At 39.5% G+C, this 27,453-nt stretch overlaps 2 protein-coding genes across 8 annotated transcripts in view; both read left to right on the forward strand.

Moving 5' to 3' along the window:
* The window catches only part of PPAT (phosphoribosyl pyrophosphate amidotransferase), a 35,416-nt gene extending 29,983 nt beyond the window's left edge, over positions 1–5,433 (forward strand). For both annotated transcript variants that reach the window (XM_065914733.1, XM_065914734.1), the window contains exons 9-11: positions 222–443; positions 1,741–1,861; positions 3,063–5,433. In XM_065914733.1, coding sequence (XP_065770805.1) covers positions 222–443; positions 1,741–1,861; positions 3,063–3,328 — 609 coding nt within the window. In that variant the 3' untranslated portion in view covers positions 3,329–5,433. The remainder of the gene's footprint in view (positions 1–221; positions 444–1,740; positions 1,862–3,062) is intronic.
* Positions 5,434–13,461: 8,028 nt separating this feature from the next.
* AASDH (aminoadipate-semialdehyde dehydrogenase) overlaps positions 13,462–27,453 on the forward strand; it is a 29,004-nt gene continuing 15,012 nt past the window's right edge. For 4 of the 6 annotated variants that reach the window (XM_065914073.1, XM_065914077.1, XM_065914076.1 and 1 more), the window contains exons 1-5: positions 14,124–14,410; positions 16,357–16,631; positions 16,724–16,844; positions 21,378–21,697; positions 24,524–24,716. In XM_065914073.1, the coding sequence (XP_065770145.1) occupies positions 16,402–16,631; positions 16,724–16,844; positions 21,378–21,697; positions 24,524–24,716 (864 nt within the window). In that variant the 5' untranslated portion in view covers positions 14,124–14,410; positions 16,357–16,401. Of the gene's footprint in view, positions 13,866–14,008; positions 14,411–16,356; positions 16,632–16,723; positions 16,845–21,377; positions 21,698–24,523; positions 24,717–27,453 lie in introns of those variants that run through there. The other 2 variants (XM_065914075.1, XM_065914074.1) reach the window with 2 other exon arrangements.

Consider the following 27,453-nt stretch of genomic DNA (forward strand, 5'->3'; position numbering starts at 1 on the left):
TCCCACTAAGTAGAAGACTTTTGATCATTTTTCTCTTTGCCTTGTCTTCCCTACAGTTTAGTTAGTGAAGGAAAATTATAATCTGATGATGGAGAGCTCAGAATTATAACTGCGTTTAAAGTTTTTACACCCATGTTCTAATGGAAGCGTGACCTAGAGAAGACAGGGCCCTCGCTCTCCACGTGTGGCCGCTCACTGTCTGTTTGCTCCTTCTCTGGCAGTGTGGGCTCCCCTATGTGGAGGTGCTCTGTAAAAACCGGTACGTGGGAAGGACATTCATTCAGCCAAACATGAGGCTAAGGCAACTCGGCGTTGCGAAAAAATTTGGAGTACTGTCAGACAACTTTAAAGGAAAAAGAATTGTTCTTATAGACGATTCAATTGTGAGAGGCAATACCATCTCACCCATAATCAAGTTACTCAGAGAATCTGGTGCAAAAGAGGTAAGTAATATTAAAACACCTGTCCTATAAATTACAATATGATAAAGTCGGTAAAATTTTATGTTAAAGTTTTTACAAACCTAATTTAAAACTAACAAATCATAAAATAGAATACTTTTAAATTTGTGGGATATTGATTACTTTTTTATTAAGATGTAGAAGCAGTCCTACTGTAATAATTTGACACATTGGGTTATATTATCACATCGCAAAGCTTATTCTAACTAAATACTTCAATAATTCATATTACTAAATGAGATGTGTCATTTACTAATAGTTGATCAGATTTAGAAATAAAATCCATTGTGGAGAAAATGATATAGAAAGCAGTATGACAGTCTTAAGATAATTATGCTTAAGGTTTCTAGCCTTTTTTAATGACTACTTATGATTATGATAATCTCTTTGGAATTCTGTGAAAATCATGTAATGAAGACAAAGAAGTGTAAAGTTAGTTCAGCACCCATACTATAGTAAAAAAGGAATAAGACACAAATAAATACAAGAACTGGAAATAGCTGATATATCTACCAGCAGGAAATAATTTGGTAAATTGATACATCAGTGTGATGAAATACAATGCAACCATTAAAAACTATAAAGACTGCTAAACATGGGGAAATCTTTGCTCTTATAAGAAAGGGAAAAAGTAAATGTGGACACTGATTATAGCTTTGTAAATTTTCCTGACAAAAGTCAGAAAATAATGATAGATTTAGAAAAGTAGACAAATATAGCTATTTGTAATAGTAAGGTGTTTTTTTTTTTAATTATATCCTGGTAGGTGTTATTTTCTTTATACTAATAAAATGGTAAAATAAGAGGTAGGCAAAAGTTCCTTTCAAGTGTTAGAAGAGAAAAATGAAGGTGGTTCTAGGAATGTAATAAATGAGAAAGGAGAGATCAGAAGAAAGAAATATCCTTGTCAGTAGGTGACAGAAAGAAACAATGGGCAGCTCTGTATAAAGAACCCTTTACAAGTGGATAACATTTCAAAATTCTTGTCCAGGTCACTTTAGGGTCTAGAACAGGGCTGCTCAAGTAGGATTCTTGGTCATTCTTTAAGTTAATTCTAAAAGTAATTCTGACTGAACACATGGAGTTCTGTATATATATCACATGATTTTTTTCTACCTGTTATTTTGAAAGAAATTTTGTAGTATGCTTTACTGCCCATATGTTTTTAAAACATTCTGTAAAACAATTTTATGTTACATTTGCCAGTGACAGAATTTTGCATAATTGTTCTTCCAGTGAATGTCGAACTATTTAATGCATGAAATGATTTCTTTCCAAGGTACATATTCGCGTAGCTTCACCACCAATTAGATATCCATGCTTCATGGGAATAAACATACCAACAAAAGAAGAGCTTATTGCCAATAAACCAGAATTTGAGCATATTTCAGATTATCTAGGTAGGTATCAAAATTTCTATAAACTTTGATCTTTATTCATTTTTTAACAGAAAATCCAAGCTTATCAGTCTTTACACTTTTAATGAAAAATAGTGTTCGATATTTGTTAAACGAAGACGTTATGTATGCTGAGCAGACGAACGATAGTGAGTGCTGTGACAGAGAGCTAGGCCAGGTGAGCTTGGAGGAGAAGGAAGAAGGGCTTTCACAGCAGAGATTGCATATCAGTTCACATCTCCCAAAGCTCAGATCAGAAGAAAAACAAGTACTTTCACCACAGATTTCTAATAAAACTATTTGGATGTGGGTACAAATCAGAAGTGAAAAGCTTGTGTAGACGCATCATTAACAATGAGGTCAGAAGACTTGCAGATGGAGGTCATCCTGGGAAGACATTTACCTTTCAAATTCAGGTGAGGTATAAACTATAAACATCATCTACATGTTCATCCATGTGGTATGCCCACCACATTCACTGCTTTATGGCTGGTGTTTCTCTTAACTGGTCATGCCTGGTTGGGTCTGAACCTTACCAGCTAAGCATTTCCAACATTACCCAACTGATATATTGTGAACACTCACTTTGCCAGGACCGTATCTATATTATTGTAATAATATTACAAAAATGCTATAGTTAGTATTTCCCTTATCTGATAGATGAAAAATATAGACCTGGGAAAAGTAAATGACCTTGAGCTTAAATGTGAACCCAGATCTTCCTGACTTCAAAATCTATTATTCAAGAAAACTGACTCCTGAAGCCTTCTGAATCCATTTTAGACACAAATTCTCCAGTGCTATTTTAAATTATGTTATCCCTCAAATTCCAATTTAAAATTTTAAAAAATAATAAAGACCCTGTGTTTTACTGATGCTCCAGCCACCATCACCCCCCTCCTTTTTTTTCTAAGAGAGGCTAAAGGAGGGAATTCCCTAGCAGTCTAGTGACTAGGACTATGAGCGCTTACTGCTGAGGGCCCAGGTTCAATCCCTAGTCGAGGAACTAAGATCCCAGAAGCCATGCGGCCAATAAATTAGTAAATAATTGAAATTTTTAAAAAATAAATTAAAAAAAAGAGAGCGGCTAAAGGAGAAATTTTCATTCTGGCTTATGTTTTCCTGTTTGTAACTGTTGTCTGTTAGGCAGTTCTTCCGTTCCAAAGGAAGTGTCATGACCTTTTCCCCCTCTTTCCCCTTTTAGGAGCAAGCAGTGTTGTGTATCTGTCAGTAGAAGGACTGGTTTCATCTGTACAAGAAGGAATAACGTTGAAAAAACAGAGAGAGAAAAAGCAAGACATTATGGTTCAAGAAAATGGGAATGGTCTGGAATGTTTTGAAAACAATGGTCATTGTACAAAGGAAGATATTATGATTCAAGAAAATGGGAATGGTGTGGAATGTTTTGAAAAGAGTGATCATTGTACAGCTTGTCTGACTGGAAAATACCCTGTGGAATTGGAATGGTAGCTGCCAGGGGCAGACATGGTGTTTCAGGACACAGAAGTTGGTGAAGGAGTGGTAGTGGTTATACCTCCGTTTACTGTTACTAAGTTGGTACAGTGTGAAAAGCCACATGCTTGTGTTCTAAGTTATGAGATTTTTTTTTTTCTGAAAAGGATGCGGAATTGCTGTGATTTATTCAGTAATCCTGGATAAATACTTTGGTATTATCTAGGAATTTGGATGATCCTTTCAGTTTTATTCAGTACTGTTATCTTTTAGAGTTCAGATCATCAGCAGTAATGCAGCAGATAGGTGAATTTCTGTTTTAGAGAGGATTGCCAGGTATTACTCTCACAGTTCCTTAGGAAATTTTGTGGAATGTTTAAGAGTTATTGAAATTCACTTATGGAATATTTTCATAATTGAACATTGCTAATTGCATTTAATACAACAATATGTGTTTTGTTTTGTTTTTTTCACTCAAGCATTAGCTAGCTTGGTTAGAGAAGACACGTGGTTAAGTGTCATTTGCCAGGTCCATGCTTTAAAGAGTTTGCAAGAGGTTAGACTAAGGTGGTGTGATGCAAACAGGACATGTGAGTTCATTGTTCATTATATATCATACAATTAAATACATCAGATTCAATTAAATTTGAATCCATTATACCCCAGAGTTATCTATCACTAGCATTCTCTTTAAAAAAAAAAAAATACCTTTTGTGCCTCGCTTTCCTCACCTGTGTGATGAGGTGTTTATATTATTAAATTCAATAACTAGCAGTTATTTTGGTGGTTAGAGCCATCATTCCACCTCCCAATTTTAAGACAGTGAATTAGCTTTTGAAATGTTGGCTGTTGGCCTGCAGTCAAGATTTCAAAAGGGAGACATACAGCAGTGATCTGCCACCTGCTTTGAAATGCCCTGATGGTAAAAAGATGTCTGTGCAAAAAAATTTTCCTACATTTGACTAGCAAGTGTTAATATGATCCACACGACTTAGTGACCTTACGGTAGAAGCACAGGAAGTAACCTAGTACATTTGAAGTAGAAGATAAGCTTTTTTAGATTCTAACAAACGTTTTAGCCTTCCTTGGATTATATGCCTTTCAGTGAAGTGCTAGATCACTTGCAAACGTGTTTCCGATGAGACGATCAAGTAGAGACACCGCAGGGGCTGATTTCAAGGAACAAGGAGATGACAGCCTTTTCCAGTCAGTGTGCGCCTCTAATTCCAAGCATTAATTCATTAATTCACCACTTGCTCTACTTTATTAAGATCTAATGGATTAGATTTTTTTAAGTTTTTTTTGTTTGTTAACATCTGAGGTGACTTGCCTTCAGTCCTTGCTTATGTAAGATTTTTAAAACATAAACGTTTTTAGGTGCATACCTTGATGTGGTGTAGTGTCCATATCCACCTAGAATTATAATATTTATTAATAACCACAGTCTTTTTCTCTTCGTTCAGTATTTAGTCTCATATGCTGTGTCAGGGCAGGCCAGGAGAAACTGTTGACCGCTCTTTGAGCCCATATGCGGCAGGCAGCAGCGGTCACATAACCCTGTGGTGGGGACACAGCAAACCAGCATTTGAATATCGCCCTGGGACCACTTGTGCATGTAGCCTCTGGTCTTAAATGTATTCTTTGTGGCACCATAGAGGAGGCGAGACCTTCGGGTCGCTTTTGAACTAGCCTTACTTACATTTTTTACATTTGATTTTTTTAAATAAAACAAGAGACTCAGGGAAAGTACTAAACCAAAATCTCTGATTTGACTTTTGTGTTTTCCATAGTTTTTGGTTTTATTGAGGTGTTTTTAGAAAAAAAAATGGTACTGTGACACTTTAGTAATTTTACAGATTTCTGACTCTTTCTCCACCATGACCTTTTATTTCACAAGTTTCTAAAATGTGAATTACAGTTTTGTATCAGTGTAATCTCAAATGTTGTTTAGCTGCTTTAAATTTATATAGGTATGGTAAGCTGCAGAGAAAATGAGAAATATGTTTTCATGGAATCTATATTGTGAACTAAACTAAGCCTACTTTTTGTGACTTCCTTGTGATGCATTGGTGACAAATACATGTAATAAGTACATTAAAATATGTGCGTGTACTTTTTCTAAATAGAGATTTTTAGGTAATGCCTCATGGTGAGCAGCACATTGACAGTCATACCCAGGATCCGTTCTTGGCATCACCTAGTTATACCTTACTTCTCTGATTCAGGCATTTCAATAATAGGACATCTCTTATGAACAAGGCAAACTGTTGATGGAGCAGGAGGGATGAATAAAGTAATTAGAAATGAAGTGCTAAGTAAGCACTATAATAGTGGCCAAGTTCTGGGAAACACTAGCAAGAATAGGGAAGGTGTCACAGAAGAGGAGGCTTAGATTTTCTAACTGTGTGTGTTGTTGGGATGGAGTACTCTTTAAAATAAAAATAAAGTACATAAATGAACAAACTGTGGTACATCCAGACAATAGAATATTATTTGATCCTAAAAAGAAATGCGCTGTCATGCCATGAAAAGACATGGAGTGAACTTAAATGGCTATGACTAAGTGAAAGATGCCTGTCTGAAAAGAGTACATACTCTATGAGTCCACCTATATGACATTCTGGAGAAGGCAAAACTGTGGAGACAATGAAAAGATCAGTGGTTGCCAGGAGTTGGTGGGGAGAGAGGGAGGAATAGGTGAAGCACAGGGGAAGTTTTTAGGACAGTCAGACTATTTTCTGTATTACTGTGATGGTGAAAAATCGTCACTATATATTTGTCCAAACCTATAGAATATATCGGGTTCTCATATATTACTTTACTTTGCCAATAAAGGTTCATCAAGTCAAAGCTATGGTTTTTCCAGTAGACATGTATGGCTATGAGAGAACTATAAAGAAAGCTGAGCACCGAAGAATTGATGCTTTTGAGCTGTGGTGTTGGAGAAGACTCTTGAGAGTCCCTTGAACTGCAAGGAGATCAAACCAGTCCATCCTAGAGGAAATCAGTCCTGGGTGTTCATTGGAAGGACTGATGCTGAAGCTGAAATTCCAATACTTTGGCCACCTGATACGAAGAGCTGACTCATTTGAAAAGACCCTGATGCTGAGAAAGATTGAAGGCAGGAGGAGAAGGGGACGACAGAGGATGAGATGGTTGGATGGCATTACCGACTCAATGGATATGAGTTTGGGTAAATTCCGGGAGTTAGTGATGGACAGGGAAGCCTGGCATGCTGCAGTCCATGGGGTTGCAAAGAGTCGGACATGACTGAGTGACTGAACTGAACTGAATAGAGTATATGACACCAAGCCTAATGTAGACTAGAAAATTTGGGTGATAATGATGTATCAGTGTAGGTTCATCACCTGTAACAAATGGACCACTCAGGGTGGGGGCGGAAATTGGTAACAGTGAAGTTTATTATATGTGGGGGTAGGGGGCATATGGGGGGCTTCCCTGGTAGCTCAGCTGGTAAAGAATTCACCTGCAATGCAGGAGACCCCTGGGTTTGATCCCTGGGAAGATCCCCTGGAGGAGGGCATGGCAATCCACTCCAGTATTCTTGCATGGAGAATCCCTATAGACAGAGGAGCCTGGCGGGCTACAGCCCGTGGAGTTGCAAAGAGTTGGATACGGCTAAGCACAGCACAGGGGGCATATGGGAACTCTGTGCCTTCTGCTCAGTTTTGCTGTGAACCTAATACTGCTTTAAAAACAGTCTGTGTAAAAATAAAGATACCAGGGGACTTATCAGTCTTCAGTGGTTAAGACTCCGAGCTCCCACTGCAGCAGGCACAGGTTTAATCCCTGGCCAGGAAATATGATCCCACATGCCTTACAGCATGGCCAAAAAAAAAAAAAAAAATCACAAAATAAAAATAAAGACACCAGGGTCCTACCTCTAAAAAACAAAATAAAAATACATGCATATAGTTAAAGTGAAGAAAGCAGAGGCCATCTCCAGTCTTCTGTAGTGCTTCCCCAATTTAAATATTTTTTTCTGTATGTTTTAAATAATTAGCTCATACTACTTCTCACTGTACCAATTTTAGATATTATCTCTACTGCCCTGGAATCTAGCAAAGTGTGCTTTGACAGACTTAATCCACTTAATCATAATATCATTGCCTCTCAGAATCTTGCCCTAGAGCATCGGGTGAGTTTCTCATGCCTTTCTTGGGTTTCAAGTAGGTATAGTCAACTTCTCTAAGGAAAACAGCCCTCATGTTGATCAAAGAGAAAATCCAGACCCCTCAACAGTAGAACTGCACAGACACTTCAGAGTAAGCAGCAACATGCTATGTAAGCTTGTTTTTGTGTGCAGAAATTTTCTTCTCAGGTAGCTCAGTTGTTGGATGGCAGGAATCAATTCTTTTAACTGTTTTGGAATTTCTCACTGCACTTTGTCAAACTGAAAATGATGACACAAAGGAGGCCCAGGTTGGTCCTTGCACTCTTCCTCAATCATTGAAAATTGGCTTCACTGATGGATATGTTAGATGTGATGGTTAATTTTATGTTTCAGTTTGGCTAGGCTCTGGTGCCAAGTTGTTTGTTGAAACACCTGTCTAGGTATTTTTTAGATGTAATAAACATTTAAATCAGTAAACTGAGTAAAGCAGATTGCAGATTTTTAGTGTGGGTGGGCCTCATCCAGTCAGTTGAGGCCTTAAGAACAGACTGCAGTTTCCTGAATTAGAATTCTTGGGCCTGCACCCTAGAAACCCTGCCAGTTTCCAAGCTGTTTCAGGGCTGCAACATCAACTGTTAACCTGAATTTCTGGCCTGCCCTAGGTTTCAAACTTGCCAGCCCCCACAATTCTTTGAGCCTGTTTCTTAAGCTCCATTTACTCCATTGGTTCTGTTTCTCTAGAGAACTCTAGTGGGCTCACTCTTGCAAACAGCCAGACTTCCCTCATCCTTCTAGTTTTTTCAGTCGCCAGGCAAATATGCCGAGCCTGAGTGAACTCAACCACCTGCCAGTCTTTCCTCTGCCTTCGACTGGGCAGCTGCGCTCCCTTAGAGTAAATCACACAACACAGTCCCAACCATGTCATGGGCTATGATGCTACAGGAGCACCTAACAGTGACCTGACCTTGTCTCAGGGTAGGACCAAGGACTTTGGAAGTTTTTTGAAATAATTTTTATTTTCAGAAGAAACAGTGACATTGACAACAGAGATGAGTTGGGAAGTAGGTGAAGAGAAGCAGTGAAATGAGAATGTACCAATACATGTGCAAAGGATCAGCAAAATACTGGGGTATGTATTTGATTATTGGGAATGGGAGCCATGTAGTAGATAGAGAAGAATAGATACTCAGGAAACAGGTGCAAAACACATGAGTCTCTGCTGTCAGGAGGGATTAAATTAGGTCAGACTTGGAAACAATGCAGCTGCTATAGATTCCATGACAAGTGTTAAGTCACAGTTTGGGAACAGTCTAGGCTTGTGCCCCAACTGAGCGACACTTCAATTTCACTTTTCACTTTCATGCATTGGAGAAGGAAATGGCAACCCACTCCAGTGTTCTTGCCTGGAGAATCCCAGGGACGGGGGAGCCTAGTGGGTTGCCGTCTACGGGGTCGCACAGAGTCGGACACGACTGAAGTGACTTAGCAGCAGCAGGCTTGTGCCCTATTTAAAAGCTAAGAAGGTAACCTGTTACTGTTTCATGGCAGTGCACATGAGGTTCCTGGGTCAAAGACTACATTAAAGAATTTCATTACTCGTGGCCACAGCATCCTGTTTGATGGCTCCCCAAGCCTCCAAAGTGCCCCTGGGTGACCGAGGTAGACATAAATGGATGTCTGCACACAAAGTGGGTGGTGTTACAGGAAAGGAGTACTAAGTTGGAGGGGATTCATTCCTTTTACAATAAGTGGAGGCAAGCCTGCTACTTGGGGAAGACATTACCTCAGCTCTGAAGATTGACCACTCTGCAGCCTGTGCCTTGTGGTCTTTGCATACTTGGTAAGAATTTGCAGGGACACTCAGGGTCCATGGCCAATTGCTCCCAGCAGTATGCTAGGTTCATGGGATGGGGGTTGTAGGAGGATAGCTAAATTCTCATACAAAGTTTGACGAAAGGCAATGCTGAAGCTGTTTCCATAAGAGGAGTAACTGTTCATCGAGCCAGTGGGGGAGAAAAGGGGTTTTTAGCCTGTGACCCGGCCGAAGCACAGGTGTGGGAACTGGATAAGGGTTTGGCAGGCTCAGAAGACTTACTAGGGTCTTATTATAGCTGGATCTGACAGTACCAGGTGTGGGGACTGTGGAGCGTGGGATGAAGAAGCAGTGGTCAATTGTGAGAGTTTAGGCTAGAAAGATAATGAACTATCTCACTTGCCTTACTAGAGTCTGAATGCCATGTAGGCAATGAGAGACCACTGAAGCGTCTTAAGAATGCTGTGACTGCTCTGATGTGTGTTTTAGAGTGGTCACTCTAGATTACCAGGTAAAAATGGTATCTTGAACAGAGTCTTCTACATTTGCTTTCTCTTACAACCTCCTGAAAATGACAGTAAAGGGATTTTTTTAGGGTCACAAACTCAAGGATAGATGGTGATAATAAAATTCTGAAGCCAAAAACAAAGGGCTCAGATGATTTGGAAAAGCTCAGATATGCAGATGACACCACCCTTATGGCAGAAAGTAAGAAGAACTAAAGAGCCTCTTGATGAAAGTGAAAGACGAGAGTGAAAAAGTTGGCTTAAAGCTCAACATTCAGAAGACTAAGATCATGGCATCTGGTCCCATCACTTCATGGAAAATACATGGGGAAACAGTGGAAACAGTGTCAGACTTTATTTTTCTGGGCTCCAAAATCACTGCAGATGGTGACTGCAGCCATGAAATTAAAAGATGCTTACTCCTTGGAAGGAAAGTTATGGCCAACCTAGACAGCATATTAAAAAGCAAAGTCATTACTTTGCCAACAAAGGTCCGTCTAGTCAAGGCTATGGTTTTTCCAGTGGTCATGTATGGATGTGAAAGTTGGACTGTGAAGAAAGTTGAGTGCCGAAGAATTGATGCTTTTGAACTGTGGTGTTGGAGAAGACTCTTGAGAGTCCCTTGGGCTGCAAGGAGATCCAACCAGTTGATCCTAAAGGAGATCAGTCCTGGGTGTTCATTGGAAGGACTGATGTTGAAGCTGAAGCTCCAATACTTTGGCCACCTGATACGAAGAGCTGACTCATTTGAAAAGACCCTGATGCTAGGAAAGACTGAGGGCAGGAGGAGAAGGGGACGACAGAGGATGAGATGGTTGGATGGCATCACCAACTCAATGGACGTGAGTTTGGGTAAACTCTGGGAGTTGGTTATGGACAGGGAGGCCTGGCATGCTGCAATTCATGGGGTCGCAAAGAGTTTGACACGACTGAGCGACTGAACTGAACTGAAAGACTAAACCAGCAGGGAGCAAAGCCAGTAAGCAATCCTATTTACATCATTTTGTTTTAGTCTCTAGGTTATGTCCCAACTCTTTTGGGACTCCATGGACTGTAGCCCGCCAGGTTCCTCTGTCCATGGGATTTCCTAGGCAAGAATACTGCAGTGGGTTGCCATTTCCTTCTCTGGGGGATCTTTCTGACCCAGGGATTGAACCCTCCCTGCATTGGCAGGTGGATTTTTTTTTTTTTTAACCTGAGCCATCAGGGCCCCAAAAAGCTGAGAAACTGGCTTCTGCAAGTAAGGATAAAGAGGATAACTAAAAGAAAGGATTGGCAATTCCCTTGAGAGTGAATTATACCCTTATGATACCACCCATCAACCTAAAAGCCTAACTCTGAAAGCCCTTTTTGGGAGAGAGTAAAACAGAGAGTCCTTGTATTAGAGGACATCAGGCACTTGGAATAAAATTAAGAGAAAATTTTTATACTGAATTCTGAGACCTCCTCCCAAGCTCTGCAGCCCTTTTTTCTCACTTGGTTTTCAAAAAACTTATCCCACGGACTCAGAACTTCCAATCAGCTTTTAAATGTCCCACTTTTAAATAATCAAGTATTATCAACAGACACGTGTGGAAGCCTCCAACATGAGAGTCCAAAACCAACAGAAGGAGCAGAGACTGAAAGAGAAGAAAAACTCAAACAAGCTATCATTCGTGTCAGAATTAAATTATCCTGGCAGGTCGCAGTAGGAGAATTAAACTATCCTGCTGTTAGCCACGCAAGATTGGATGGGCTTAAGGGAAAAGCTGAACAAGAGCACTTGAAGTAAGAGAGCAAAAGTTAGCATTTTAAAGATGCAAATGGGCAGGGGAGGATATAGATTGTAGGCCCCTCCCTCTCTAGACGAATTCAGAACCTCTGGGAGTGGAGATTCAAGATTCTGGAATGTGTTATTTTAACATTAGCACAGGCGATTCTGATATGGCCAGCTGGGCAGTGGTCCAGAGACTGGGGACAGGAGGACAGAGGATCTAATTGCATCCAGCAGGGTAAAAAGAAGTTGGGTGGGGGTGGGTATCTAGGCTTCCTCTCCCCCACTCACTGGGTGGATAATGGTGTCAGTCCCAAACACAGAAGCAAAGATACACATCTGACACTGTTCCCCACCCCCCAACGCACACACACACCAGATAAAAGACCGGTGGTCCACGCTCATGGGCAAGTGGAGGCGCCTCTCACTTCGATGCTGCTACAGTTTCTCGCCACCAATGCCAAAGGACACGAGAGCACTGTGTTCTCAAGCCGTTATATCCTCATTTGTTGATGCCAGGCTGCTTCCTAGACAAAGTCCTTCCCCTAGACAAAACAAAACCAAAACCCTGATCATTTTGGAACTGGGCAAGTGCTCCAGAAAGCCAAACTCTTTGACAGCAGATGTTTGCAGCAATGTTAAGGATTTATTTGCAGGGTGCTAAGCAAAGGCATGGGAGACAGGTCTCAGATGCACCCCATCTTGGTCTTTGAGTTAGGCATGTTTTAAAGGGCAAGAACAAAGAAATTGGGATTAATCACCATCTTCTAACTTTTAAACAAATATTCATTTACTGACTCATTTGGCTGCATCTGGTCTTAGTTTCAGCAGGTGGGCTCTCTCACTGTGCACAGACTCTCTAGTTGTGGCGCACAGGCTTAGCTGCTCCGTGGCATGTGGGATCTTACTTCCCTGACCAGGGACAGAGCCCATTGCAAGACAGATTCTCAACCACTAGACACCAGGGAAGCCCCACCATTTCTTAATCTGGTTTTGTGGGTCAGGTTGTCTGCAGTTTACAATTCTTTGGCCAGGTGATACAGGTCTGTGAGCTCATCTTGTCCTAGAGAAACAATCTGAATTTGTATGTTACTGATGATATACCTACCTAACTACATGTATATATGTATGTATGTGTATATATGGATATGTATATATATCTGCAACAGCAATTTTAGTACATTAATGATGTTATCAAAAATAGCAATCTTAGGGCTTCCTTAGTGGATCAGATAGTAAAACGTCTGCCTGCAATGTGGGAAACCTGGGTTCATTCCCTGGTTCAGGAAGATTACCCTGGAGAAGGAAATGGCAACCCACTCCAGTACTCTTGCCTGGAAAATTCCATGGATGGAGGAGCCTGGTAGGCTACAGTCCATGGGATCGCAAAGAGTAGGACACGACTGAGCAACTTCACACACAGTCATCTGACTCTGGTTGATTAGTATTCAGTTAACCCAGGATTGATGTCAGAGGAGACAAGAAAGGGAATACAGTTATGGAGGGAGAGATTGATCATAAACTCAGTGAGGGAACTTGGTTTTAGAACTCGGTTTCCATTTCCTCTCTGCTACCAGCACAGTATCTTTTTTTTTTTTTTTTAAATCACCATTATTGTTCTTGACATTTTTCATAATTAACTTACATGCCTCCAACTCCTCTAAAAAAAGACTGCTATTCAGGAGCACAAGTAGCTTAAGTAACTTTCATGCCTCAGACTGTTTTAAGCCAAAATGTTCTTAGTTATCATTTAAGTGCACTTTTTCCAATTAAAATGCCAGCCTTATGACAAGGAATCCGTTTGCAGGCTTCATTGCTGCATAGTCCCCCACAGGGTAGGGCAAGTTATTATTTTTTAAAAAGTGCAATGGATGAAGTCCAGTCACTCATGTATTTCACAATGTTTTCATCGCTCTTAGCATCAATTCCAAACGATCTCTTTCTAGCCAGTCACATCGTGAACAAGGACCCAGTTGCTTCGAATTAAAGTTTCTCGCTCATAGTTTCCTGGCAAGTATGAAAGGGTTCGACTCCAACGGGGTCAACTCCAAAGTCCTCACAAACTCTGTCCAAAATCCAACGCGACTGGAGTGGAGATTTCAAACGAGAACAACCAGCAAAATGCCAACTCTTCCGGCCCTGGCCTCCGAAGCTCGGAGAGGGGGCGGGGCGGGGCAGAGCGACGCTGTCTGCTCCGGGTCGCCCGTGTGACGTCATCAAGGCGACGCGGAAGATTACGGGCGAAGCCGCGCCATTCAGCTCTCGGAAGGCTAGGCCAGATTTCAACCTTGGGAATTATTGATTTATTCGCTGTTTGTGACGCCTTGGGGTTGGACTGGCGGGAGAAGGTCCGGATGGGCTCAGATTTCCCCGCTATCCTTTCACCTCTAGGCCTTCTGAGTGGGTCTCAATAGGAGGCGGTATCCAGTGGGGACATGTGTGAGGGAGGAGAAGTACGGCGACATCTGGGGCTGCCTGCACACAGGTTTGCTTAGCTTACGGGCTGGCCACCGGTTGGCCTCGGATTTGAGTTAGTGGTGTGTGGCGGGATGGAGTGGTGCAAAGATTAAACCTGACCAGTGTGCTGTCTCCACTCACCCTGCGTTAGACTCTGCACCTTATTTCAAATGTAAGTTAGCTTTTCTTAATAGCATGATTTCGAAAAGCAATTGGAAAAACGTGTTGAAGGGTAAAAAGTAGATATTAATCGTAGTCGCTTCATGAACGTTAAGAAGCCGGTGGATACCGAAAAATAAAGTTTTTAGGTTATTTATTAGTATTTAAAATAACCAGTAATCTAGGAAGAGTCCCTCGGAGAAGGCAATGGCACTCCACTCCAGTACTCTACCAGGCTCCGCCGTCCATGGGGTAGCGAAGAGTCGAACACGACTAAGTGAGTTCACTTTCACTTTTCTGCATTGGAGAAGGAAATGACAACCCACTCCAGTGTTCTTGCCTGGAGAATCCCAGGGATGGGGTCGTACAAAGTCGGACACGACTGAAGTGACTTAGCAGCAGGAAGAGTCCCTAAGACCTCTCATGACTCAATAGCAGCCTCTACAGATTTGAAGTAGCAAGTATGTTAAAACTTAATGATCCCGTTACATATATAATACATTATATATATTACATATATAATTTACCAGATTTTCCACTTTTTTCCCCTTTCTTATGTGGTCCCAGAAATGTTTGGACATCCATTTAGTATTCTCTATTGAAACAAATGTATTTATGATTCAGTTAATGAAAACGAAAATCTTAGACAACAAGAATAGATTTTGCCTTAATTCTCTGACTGGAAAACTGGCAATTGAAAGTTTAAAAAACATACTAATTGTATAGATATGTATAGTGAATGTAATTTGTCATAAAAATGGCTTCTCAAAAAATAATTCGTTTTATCTTGTGCATCACAGAAAGAGCAAGTATTTGTAGAAAAGCTTATTAAAAATACTGCAAATACTAAAGTTATTTTATATTTAAAAGTTTGTATTTAGAAATCAGAGTATTTCCAAACCTTATGGGTGTCAGCTGTTATTCGTTTTGCTCTCTTTGAAGTGGAGAAAAGTCATTCAGTCCTGTCTGACTCTCTGTGACCCCATGGCCTATACAGTCCATGGAATTCTCCAGGCCAGAATAGTGGAATGGATAGCCTTTCCCTTCTCCAGAGGATCTTCCCAACCCAGGGATCGAACGGAGGGCTTCCGCATTGAGGACAGATTCTTTACTAGCTGAGCCACAAAGGAAGTCCCTTGCTCTCTTTAGGAATGTTTTATTTTCTCCAATTGATATTGATTAAATAATGTGGATGAATCAGCAGGGAAATAAGTTCAAATACTGACGGTTGTGAGGTTTTTGTTGCTGTTCAGTCATACCTAAGGTTTTTTTTTGATGAAATGCAGCTTCACGTTTTCTCTTTATGTGACCTGCATTGAGAAGCCCAAAGAACTTTGTATTGATATAATACTTTATTGAGTTGTAATATTATAGAGTCTAAATTTAAGTGAATTTATTGGCAATTTAAAAATCAAATTAGAGGCTATTCCCTGGCTGCCCAGTAGTTGGGGTTCTGTGCTCTCACTTCTGGGGCCCTGGGTTGGATCCTTGGTTGGGGAACTAAGATCCTGCAAAAAAAATACATCTATATGTGTGTGTGTGTGTATAATATATATGTTATAAATGTATATATTTCAAATTAGAGTATGAAGAGCTTAGTTCTTAACATTTCTTGACTTGCTGTGACCTTTGAAAAGTATTATATATTAATAATAATAATAAGCACAGTTTATATAGAGAGGACTAAAATTAGATAAATGTAAGGGTTTTTTTTTTTCCTCTTTTTTCTATCAGAGATTGGTTTTGTTTTCACCTTCGTTCAGTTCCTAAAAGCAGACTTCACTTGAATTAGCTTTCTCAAAGTTACCGTACAGGATTTTAATGATTTTAATCAACCTGTAACAAGAAAAATGAGAAAACTAAGCATATGGTACTTTGAATTTGGTTTTACTGGGTAATAATTTACTTATTTCTTTTCTACTTTGTGGTCTATTTTGAGAGAATTCTGCATTTCTACTAGTTTCATCCTCATCTGTGCATTCCCCTCTCATATTTGCGTCCACTTCTGACAGGGAATTAGGTTGACTGTATCAAAATTTCAACCCTGTTTTTCTCAGCAAAGTTACCATAGACAGTTCATAGTTCAGCAATTCTTTAATTGTGTCTTTGATATAGTCATTTTTATGAGGAGTGATTGTATAGAATTTTTTCTCTAAACAGCCCCCCCCCCCCCACCAACAAACTCCATGAAACTCCTTGTTCCCCTAACATGTCTTGATATAGGTGGAGTTCTCTGCTACCAGTGATGTTCAGATAAGCTTCAGTGAAATGACTCTTCAGGAATTGGTGCATCGGGCTGCCTCCCTTTATTCAGATGAAATAGCTGTGTGTTTTGATGAATGTAACAACCAGCCTCCAGTTTACTATACCTACAAGACTGTGATTAATGCTGCTTCAGCATTATCAAATTTTCTGCAGTTACACTGTGACTTTCAAGGCATCCGGGAAATTGGTCTCTACTGCCATCCTACAATAAACTTACCCTCTTGGATTTTAGGGTAAGATTTTTTTAGAACTGAAAATTTGGTATCTTAAAGTAAGATTATTTTCAACAGATATCCTGTGCTGACTCTGTCCTTTGTTTCTTTAGAATTCTCCAAGTCCCTGCTGCTTATGCGCCTGTTGATCCAGATTCACCGCCAGCATTATCATTTCATTTTATGAAAAAATGTAATCTGAAGTATATCCTTGTTGAAAAAGCGCATATAAGTGTAAGTGTGGCTATTTAAGTTTTTCTTTTAATGTGTTTTATTTACTTTTCAATTGAAGGGAGTCCCATCCCCATCTTGATTTCTAAATTCACTAACTCAGCAAAGCTTCTCAGTCTGAGCACTGTTGACGTTTTGGGTTGGGTAATTGTTTGTTGTGAGTAGAGTCCTTTGCATTATATGATATTTAGTAACCCCATGGTCTCACCTAACAGGTGTCAGTAGCACCCCTCAATTGTAACAACCAGACTTTTCTTTCAACTTTGCCAAATGTCTCCTGGAGGTACCCTCCACCCTCCATGCTCCTTTGAGAACCACTGCTCAATGACATGAACATATCTTCTGCCCTCACAATAATGAATTGTGCATTGCCTTTACTTTCTCTTTCCAAAGTTTCCAAAGGAAACTTTTATAATGCTTGATATGTATATATTTTTTTGGCCATGTGGTATGTGAGATCTTAGTTCCCTGACCAGAGGTTAAACCCTTACCTCCTGCACTGGAAGCATGGAGTCTCACCCCTGTACTGCCAGGGAAGTCCCAACACTTGATTCTTTTATCTTTGTATCTTTATGCCAACTTACAGTAGTCAGCAACGTTAAAGAACTGTATCCAAGCTTAGATTTTGAGAAAGAGATTGGCACTTAGGCCAGACCTTTCTGGAAAACTAAATATATTATTTCTAAAATTTTTAAGTGACTGCCAACCAGAGTCACTTCTAGTCAAGAAACACTGCCTTAGGTGCAAAATTGGTATTATATGTTAAGCAAGGGGCAGCCCATGTTTCATTATTATTTCCTCACTTATTGTTTATAAAATACTGTTTTACCATGGAAAAAAATTACAAAAAATATGTTCAATTTAGCCTATTATTACCATTTCCTATATTAATCATTTTATGTTTGAGAGTAACTTAAATGCCTTTCACCTATTTGTATATATATGCATTGTATCTGTAACATACATCAGTAAGACAATTCAAGAGCTTCAGGTATATGGGGGGCTTCCTATGGAATAATAGGTATTAGAATAGGGCCTTCAGAAAGAGACAATGAGTATTAATTTGGTAAATAAATATTTTCTGAATATGCATGTATGGTTATCTGACCACAGTTTTCTGTTCCTTAAATTGGTTATTTGTTTTAAGCAAAACTAAGGGCTTCCCTTACTGCAGCCATGAAATTAAAAGACATTCCTTGGAAGGAAAGTTATGACCAACCTAGATAGCATATTAAAAAGCAGAGACATTACTTTGCCAACAAAGGTCCGTCTGGTCAAAGCTATGGTTTTTCCAGTAGTCATGTATGGATGTGAGAGTTGGACTGTGAAGAAAGCTGAGCGCTGAAAAATTGATGCTTTTGAACTATGGTGTTGGAGAAGACGTACTCCAAGAAGATCCAACCAGTCCATCCTAAAGGAAATCAGTCCTGGGTGTTCACTGGAAGGACTGATGCTGAAGCTGAAAGTCCAGTACTTTGGCCACCTCATGCGAAGAGTTGACTCGTTGGAAAAGACCCTGATGCTGAGAGGGATTGGGGGCAGGAAGAGAAGGGGACGACAGAGGATGAGATGGCTGGATAGCATCACTGACTGGATGGGCATGAGTTTGAGTAAACTCTGGGAGTTTGTGATGGACAGGGAGGCCAGGCGTGCTGTGATTCATGGGGTCGCAAAGAGTTGGACATGACTGAGCGACTGAACTGAACTGAACTGAAGGGCTTCCCTGGTGGCTCAGCGGGAAAGAATCTACCTGCAGTGCAGGAGACTCAGGTTCGATCCCTGGGTCGGGACAATTCCTCTGGAGAAGGAAATGGCTACCCTCTCCTGTATTCTTGCCTGGAGAATTCTATGGACAGAGGAGCTACAGTCCATAGGGTCGCAAAAAGTCGGACATGACAGAAGGAACTGAGCATGCACGCACACACAAGCGAAACTAAAATGAGAATGTGAGGTTCAGTTTTTTAAACAACCTTGGTGAAAGTTTTTTAGATGAGGTGGTTGGGTGGAAGAATTAATTGTCAATATCAACCTAGTCTTTATAACTGCATATAGGAAGGAGTTGGATACATAGCAAACCCCATAAAAAGTACCTTGCTTCCTTTTCCATAATTTTCATGATGGTGTAAGTGTTCTTCTGTCACTTAACACAAGAGCAGTCAGAAGTATTTATTGAGCATCTACTGTATGCCCAGGATTTCCTAGAGTGGTAGTTCTCAGCTGGCCGTGATTTTACATGCCAAGAAACATTCTGGCATGTCGAGATATTTTTTATGATCATGATGGAAAGGGGATGGTACTAGCATCTAATGGGTAGAGGTCAGGGATTCTGCTCAAAGTCCGACAGTGTACAACCCCAACAAAGGTTCATCTGGTCCATAATGTCAGTAATGTTGAGATTGAGAAAGCCTGCACTAGAACAGGGTGTTTGGGAGGATATTAGTATGGGAAAGTAACTTAAGACAGGATTCTTACCTGGCAGTTGCTTATATAGTTGGAGAGAAAAGATTAGTACTTCCAAGGTCTACATAGTGTAATATCACCCTAAGCGAAGTATACAGAACTTAGTAGAGATAGCACTGTTTTAATAGAGAACAGTGTTTGAACTTGGTCTTAAGAATATGTGGGCCTTAATTTTTTTTTTTTTTTTTACATTATAGAACATTCTACACTCTACCTAATAAACACAAAACAAGTACAAACATAAAACACTGCTGGCTCTTGAGTTGTGACCTTTTACTCTCATTTATATTAATTTCTTTATTGTGAAAACTTGTTATACTTCATTAAGCTGCTATTTATCAACCTAAAAAGATATACTCAAGGGAAACTTCTGTTTTAATCTGTTTCCATCTACCAGATAACTGAGCCAAGAAATTCAGCAATCTTAGGCTCGCTCCCTGTCCAAAAAGTCACCAAGCTCTATTGATTCTTTGTTCATAGGCCCTTTCCATTCATTTCTGCTGCAACAGACTCTTCAGGCTGATATTCAGTTCAGCTCAGTCGCTTAGTTGTGTCCGACTCTTTGTGACCCCATGAACTGCAGCATGCCAGACCTCTCTGTCCATCACTAACTCCCGGAGTTTACCCAAACTCATGTCCGTGGAGTCAGTGATGCCATCCAACCATCTCATCCTCTGTCGTCCCCTTCTCCTTCTGCCCTCAATCTTTCTCAGCATCAGGATCTTTTCAAATGAGTCAGCTCTTCATATCAGGTGGCCAAAGTATTGGAATTTCAGCCTCAGCATCAGTCCTTCCAATGAACACCCAGGACTGATTTCCTCTGTCGTCCCCTTCTCCTTCTGCCCTCAATCTTTCTCAGCATCAGGATCTTTTCAAATGAGTCAGCTCTTCATATCAGGTGGCCAAAGTATTGGAATTTCAGCCTCAGCATCAGTCCTTCCAATGAACACCCAGGACTGATTTCCTCTGGGATGGACTAGTTGGATCTCCTTGCAATTCAAGGGACTCTCAAGAGTCTTCTCTAACACCATAGTTCAAAAGCATCAGTTTTTCGGCGCTCAGCTTTCTTTAGAGTCCAGCTCTCACATCCATACATGACCACTGGAAAAACCATAGCCTTGACTAGACAGACCTTTGTTGGCAAAGTAATGTCTCTGCTTTTTAATATGCTCTCTAGGTTGGTCATAACTTTCCTTCCAAGGAGTAAGCATATCTGAATTGTTATGGAAGGTTCATTAAAGGCACTCACTTATAGAATTGCATATCATTCTCTTCTTGACAAGCAAAGTCTAGTCTATGCTATTGCCACTTTCAGTTGGATCCTATCACAGATTAAGATCTAAACTCCTTGGTTTTGAGGATATTATTAAGGATTAGCAACTCATCTCTGGTCAACAGCACTGCTCATCTTCTCTCTCTCCCCCTTCTGCAGCTTATTGGAATGCTTACTGTTCTAATACCAACATTGTCAGATCAGATACTGTTTGTTGACTGTCTAAATACCCCTTTTCTTTATTTGGAGAATAGCTACTTATAACACAGACATTACATATGAAGAATCAATCTCCGACCTTCCAGGCAAGTTAAGTTTGGCCTTCTCTGTTTTCACTCACATTGGAAGCATATTTCATTAACACATCACATTGCACTGCAGTTGTGTGGTTTTATGTCTCTATGTTAAAGGTGAGTTTTAAAGTAAGGATAGCACTTTACTTTTGGAGATTTCTCATTTTTCTTTTTATTCCTGGATGAAGTGCCAGTGCAATTGACCCTTGAACAAATTGGGGATTAAGGGTACCGAATCCCGTTCAGTGGAAAATCTGCCTATAACTTTACAGCTGTAATTCCACATCCCCAGATTCATCTAACTCAGATGGAGTAGTACGTTATTAATGAAAAAAACTCAGATAAGTGGACCAGTGCAGTTCGAACCCATGTTCAAAGGTCCGTTGTACTTAAAAAAAAGGCCGTGCTAAATCAGTAAATGAATATTCAGTATTCTATAGAATAGTAAACTTAATATTCTTTATAATAGTAAACTATATAATAATAAACTTTGTTCCCCATTTAATACAGAAATTCAAGTCTTCCTATGAAGCATTATTGAACTATGATATGCTTACAGTAGAACATAATGACCTAATACTCTTCAGACTTCACTGGAAAAATGTCGAGGTGAGCCTGGTGCTAAATGATAGAAAAGAGAAATTTGAAAAAGGAAAAATGACAACAAGTATGAGTTCTGAGAGCAGCAGTGAAGAAAAGTCAGAAGAGCATGTGGATGCGAGGCTGAAGCATTGCTTGGCCTATGTCCTCCACACGTCAGGCACGACAGGGGTACCTAAGATTGTCAGAGTCCCTCATGCGTGTATAGTGCCAAACATCCAGCATTTTCGGTAAGTTCTGTTCTTAGAATCCTTCTTCAGAACTTGTAATTTAAAGGGAAAAATGAATTTTGAACCATCTGTTCTTTATAACTCTTGTTCCTATTGACAGTCCTAAGTAACCTGGGTCTCTTGTTTCAGCTATATCTGAACTTCAGTTCTCTGCAGAGTAGGGCTTCACCCATTTGATCCAGACCTGGAGCCAAATAGCAAGTGATATGTTTGGAAAATTTGCTTCTTAATTATTAATAAGAAGAGAGGAAACATTCCTAGCAGAGGTACTGGCAGAGGTATGGGAGAAAGGAGGAGTTTGACTTGCTAGAGTGCTTTGGGTCTGAGCTGAAGAGTAGGAGAGTTATGACCTCAGGGACAGGAGCCTCTGTTGGAGAAGTTTGAACTTAATCCAAAAGGTAATAAGGAACCATTAAAAAGTTTGCATTTCATCAAGTTAACTCCTGTAGCATTGTGGAGTTGATTTTACTGTTACAGCTGGGAGATGAGTAATCTCTATAAAGCTGAGATTCTCAACTTTTGAAGAAAGAAGAAAATAGAGGGGGAAGGGAACCAGACAGAGAGAAGTAGTCTTAGGAAATCGAAGGAGGAAACACACGTAGAACGAGAAACCTCATGAGACACATATGTAATTTTATGTCATTGTGAGTCTTATGTAATTAAAAAGTTTTTAGTAACTGCATTTAAAAAGTAAAAAGTGAAATTTTAAGAATAATGTTCAATATACCCCAAATATTATCATTTTAATATGTAATCAGTATAAAAATTATTAGTGAGGTATTTTACATTGTTTTTTGTACACTAGTTATTTTCAAGCTCTAGAGTGTATTTTATACTTTACACATCTCTGTATGGAGCAGCTACATTATTAGTGCTCAGTAGGCACAGGTGTCTAGTGGCTGCCATATTCTATGCACAGATCTAAAAGGAAGCAATGGTTAAATGCTGCAGAGGTGTCTGCTGTAATTGACATTTCTGGTCTTTAATGACTTTTTGCTTCTAATGCCCAGAGCTGAAGACTCAACAGGCTAGAGATAAGAAAATGAGGGATAAAGATATGGAAACAGCAAAAATAAGGTGTTATTTTCTGGAAACTAGTTTTAATAGAATTGAAAGAGCCATGGGAAGGTGTAGTTTTTTTTTTCCTTTGCTTTTAGATGGGAGAGCTGTAGGCTGGACATAAAGAATTGGTGGCGAGGATTGGTTTGGATAATCAAGTAGATGAAATATGGTAAAGGAGGAAGATACTATGAGATAGGAAGAGATGATATTTAAAGTATTGGGTGGATATACATCTTCTTTAGAAATGGTTAAAATTGGAGCTTATCTACATAACAGTAGGGGAAAGGGAGGGGAAGAAAAGGCTTCTATGGGAAATACAAATAGGTTTCTTTAGGAAAGACAGAAGGAGATAAACTGTGGTAATGTTGACCTCTGCACGTGAGAATAGTTTTCATCATCTTTGGGGCCATAAAAGTCCCTTGTAGAGGGTAGAGGGGGTTTATGGTAGGTTTACTCTTGGTGCACTTTCTGGGAGTAAAAGTCACCCTGAAGATGGAATTTATGGCAGTCTGATTCCCCAGAGGTTTCTGCTGTCAGTCAGGTAAGGAAAGTTCCAAGAAGGCTTCTTTCTGCATCTGTTGAATCCAAAATGTCTTCAGCTTGAAATAATTTTTGTACCAACTCTGGGGCTCCAAGTGGGTCCCCACAATACCATACTTTAAGATATTTTGAAGTTAAGGCAATTCCTAATTCTAGATAGAGTGAGTTTTTTGTTGCTAATTTTTTTTCTTGGCTGTGCCAAGTGACTTACAGGATTTTAGTTCCCCATCCAGGGATTGAGCCCAACCACAGCAGTGGAAGCACTGAGTCCTAACCTCTGGACTGCCAGAGAATTGCCAGTTTTTGTCTTTAAATTCAAGCAGTGTCTTTGTCTCATCACAGACCATCCATGCTCAGTAACAGCTTTACCGCATATATTTTGTTCTGCTCTTTGTTGAGATACTGAGAAAAAGTGCCAAATAATGAGAAAATGGAGTCAGAGGTCTCTATTGATCATCACTGAAGATGCGGTGTAGAGTAAGTCAAGATTCTCCCAGAAAAGCAGAACCAGGAGGATTTGTCAGGGATCTCTTACAAGGAATTTACTTATACCTGTAGAGGCTGGCTGTCAAGACTCAAGTCCGCTGGGGAGACAGTTAGAAAGGGTGATTGTGAATAGGCTGAACCCAGCAGGCACGTGCTTGTCCACAGGCAAGCCAGGAAAGAGAATCCAGGGGAGGGAGAGTAACTGCTGACCCCGCTGCTCTGTGGAGTCTCTTTCAGAGAAGGCCTGAACACACACTCTCTCTCTCTCTCTCTTTTTTTGCCCATGCCTTGTGGCATATGCAGGATCTTAGTTCTCTGACCAGGGATTGAACTCACGCCCTCTGCATTGGGAGCACAAAGTCTTAACTATTGGACTTCTAGCAGAGTCCCCTAAACACTCTCTTAAAGGCCTTCGACTGAGAAAAGCCAACCAATCCAGGATAACCTCCCTTTTGATTAAAGTCAGATGATTAGGAACCTTAATCATATCTACAAAATCCCTTCAAGTGGTGCCTAAGTGCATAAAATATATCATGGTAAAAAGTAGACATGGCTTAAAATGGTTTTTAACCCTTACATTTATAAAGAAGAGTTCTAGAATTAATAACACCATTTTGTTTAAGAGAGAAAAATAAATCTGGCCAGTATCTGGAAACTTAAGGATCATAAAAACTTTTTTAGGATATATGTTTACAAAATGTTAGGCATTTCTTATAATTACATTCTGTCTTTCCTTAGGGTGCTTTTTGAAGTCACTCATGAAGATGTTTTGTTTCTGGCTTCACCTCTGACCTTTGACCCTTCTGTGGTGGAAATATTTGTTGCTTTGTCAAGTGGCGCCTCTTTGCTTATTGTGCCAACTTCTGTCAAAGTGGTCCCATCAAAACTAGCTGCTGTTCTGTTTTCCCATCACAGAGTGACTATTTTACAGGTACATTTTATGAGCAAATAAGATGTTTTGTCTTTCATTGTTCAATATTGTGTGTTAGAATATATTTTGTATCTATAACCCTACGGTGGATTCATGGTAATATAGTTAGATTATCAAGGGCTGTCACCTAATGATGTCACTTTTTGTTTGAGAATGAAAAAAAATCAGTTCTGTTTATTTAATAGAAAATTCTTTTACTGTGCAATTTATACATATTATAATAACTAAAGGAACTCAACTTTTACTCAAACCTATTGAGATACACCTCTCCTTTCTTAAAGTTTTGAATTTATTTTTTTTCCCACTAAAAATTGGTTTAAGTAAGTTAAATTATAATTGACTTAGAAATTTAGATTTTCTGATTTTTACCTCAATATATTTATATTAACCTAAAAAAACAAATATTTTTTAAATTTGGCATTTTAAAAGATTTTAAAACTATATCTGAAAGTATGTGACTGGTACACTAGCCTTAAGATATTTCATTGTTAAGTGGTTAATTAATAGAATTATATGCAGATCATGATAAATCAAAAATTTTAAAAATGAGACTTGAGAGGACATTAAATTTCTTCCCCAGAGACAAAATTTGATGCTGACTTTCTTTTTGGGCAATATGTTTTTCATCCTATTAAAAAAAAATCATATATATAGATATAGATACATAAATGAAATCATTATAGCAATGTGACTTGCTGGGTATCACTGATATAAATTTTCTCATCTGTTGGTGAATTATTCTGTGAACCTGGGCAAGATTTTAATATAGCTTTTATTTTCCTATAAAATTCAAGGAGCATAATTTTTCAGGGAAGATATAATAAGTTCCTTAATAGATTTGAGTGATAGTTACTCAGAGAAAGGAAACTTCCCTTGCACGTCGTCACTATGTTATGCCTCTTAAAGTCTGATCCCCTTGCTTAATGTTTTAGCACAATCTCAGATAAATTTACTTTAGCACTGGTTTTTAACCTTTTTGGGATCATAGATCCTTCTGAGAAACGGATATATACTTACTAACTCTGTTCCCAAAATACAGCAGTTTTCACATATAACGTCCTTGTGATTTGATATAACTCACAGTATATACTTACTAGAAATATTATTAGCAGATCACTTTTGACTTTGTAAGGGCTCCTTGTACAGATTTTATTTACTAATAACCTTGTCCAAATCTAATTGGCTACTAAGCAAGGGTCTTAAAAGCTTTCAAAGAGAATATATGCTATTAAAGTTTTAAAAATTAAAAAAAAATACAATATCTTGAATTATTTTGGGGGAGAAAGGCCCCATAGTGAGATGGACTAAGTGTTTGAGGAAATTAAGAACCTCTTTATTTCAGGAGTAAGGAGTTTTCTCTTATGAAGGCTCAATATTTGGTTTCTCACAAACCTACAGTATATTTGGGCATTTTTTTGCATACTCTGGATAACAGTGTTACATTATTTCAATTTGGTGCCTTTTAAAAGTGAAACATTTTAGTTAGAGCAGAATCTTAGGTTTCTAGCTACCAAATTGTCAATATATGTTTTTCATTTTTACATGAATTTCTACTTAGACAATTTAGAAGAAACTGTAACATTTTCTAATCGCTTTTTCTGTCAATATGTGTTTTTCATTTTTACATGAATTTCTACTTAGACAATTTAGAAGAAACTGTAACATTTTCTAATCGCTTTTTCCCCCCTGTCATTTGCTAAGTCCTGTTTTCCTATGCCTATGACAATTGGTTGCAAAGGATATTGAGTTGCATTGTGCCACTAAATTCACAATTTCAGTTTATATGAATATCTGAAAAGTGTTGCTGCGCTTTACCTTGCTGGACATTGATAGTTGTGCATTCACTTACGGAGTTCAAAGTTGACATTATACTTCACACTAGAAATTAGGCCAGAATATTTCAGATTCACCTTATTGAAAGTGGAGAACAGAACCATTTGGCCATCATTTTTATATTTGGCTGTTCTGAGTCTATATTGCTGCCAGACTTTTCTCTGGTTGTGGCAAGTGGGGGCTACTCTAGTTGCGGTGCGTGGGCTTCTCATTGCAGTGGCTTCTCTCGTTGCAGAGCACGGGCCGTGGGGTGTGTGGGCTCGGCAGTTGCGGCTCCCAGGCTGTAGAACACAGGCCTGAGTTGTGGGCATGGGCCTAGTTGCCTTGCGGCGTGTAGGATATTCCTGGGTCATGAGCCACCAGGAAAGCCCTCAGCCATCCTTTTGACAGGAGGTTTTCCTTATGATAAGACTCTTGGTGGGACAATTAAGAGCTTGACTTAACAATAAGTACATGCTGGGATGTAGGGTCAAGCTACTACTTAAATATTTTGACATGCCATAACCTTAAATAACCTCCCTGAATTAAAATTCACATTGTCCTTTTAGCTTTTATTGAAAGAAGCCATTTAAAAATACTTACATGGAACCTGTGACTATGGCCAAGTGAGGAGACTGGCAAATCTTCTCCCCCAAAAAACAACTATAAAGTTGGACAAAATTGACAAAAATAGCCATTTCCACACTTGGAAATCAACTGTAGACATACAACTATCTGAGAAGTGGTTATGTTTTTAAAAACTGCTTGAGTTTTGCAGTAGAAATGGGAGTCTGTGGCCTGAAGTTTCAGTGGTGAGGAGGGCAAGCACATTGCTGGCTGACACTGAGGCTTCATGCGTGCACGTAAGAGATACAAAAAGGCCCGTGGAAAATACAGGCTGGATTAGACTTAAAAATAACTTAAT

The sequence above is a fragment of the Muntiacus reevesi genome, chromosome 22, assembly GCF_963930625.1.
Source record: "Muntiacus reevesi chromosome 22, mMunRee1.1, whole genome shotgun sequence".
NCBI lineage: Eukaryota > Metazoa > Chordata > Mammalia > Artiodactyla > Cervidae > Muntiacus > Muntiacus reevesi.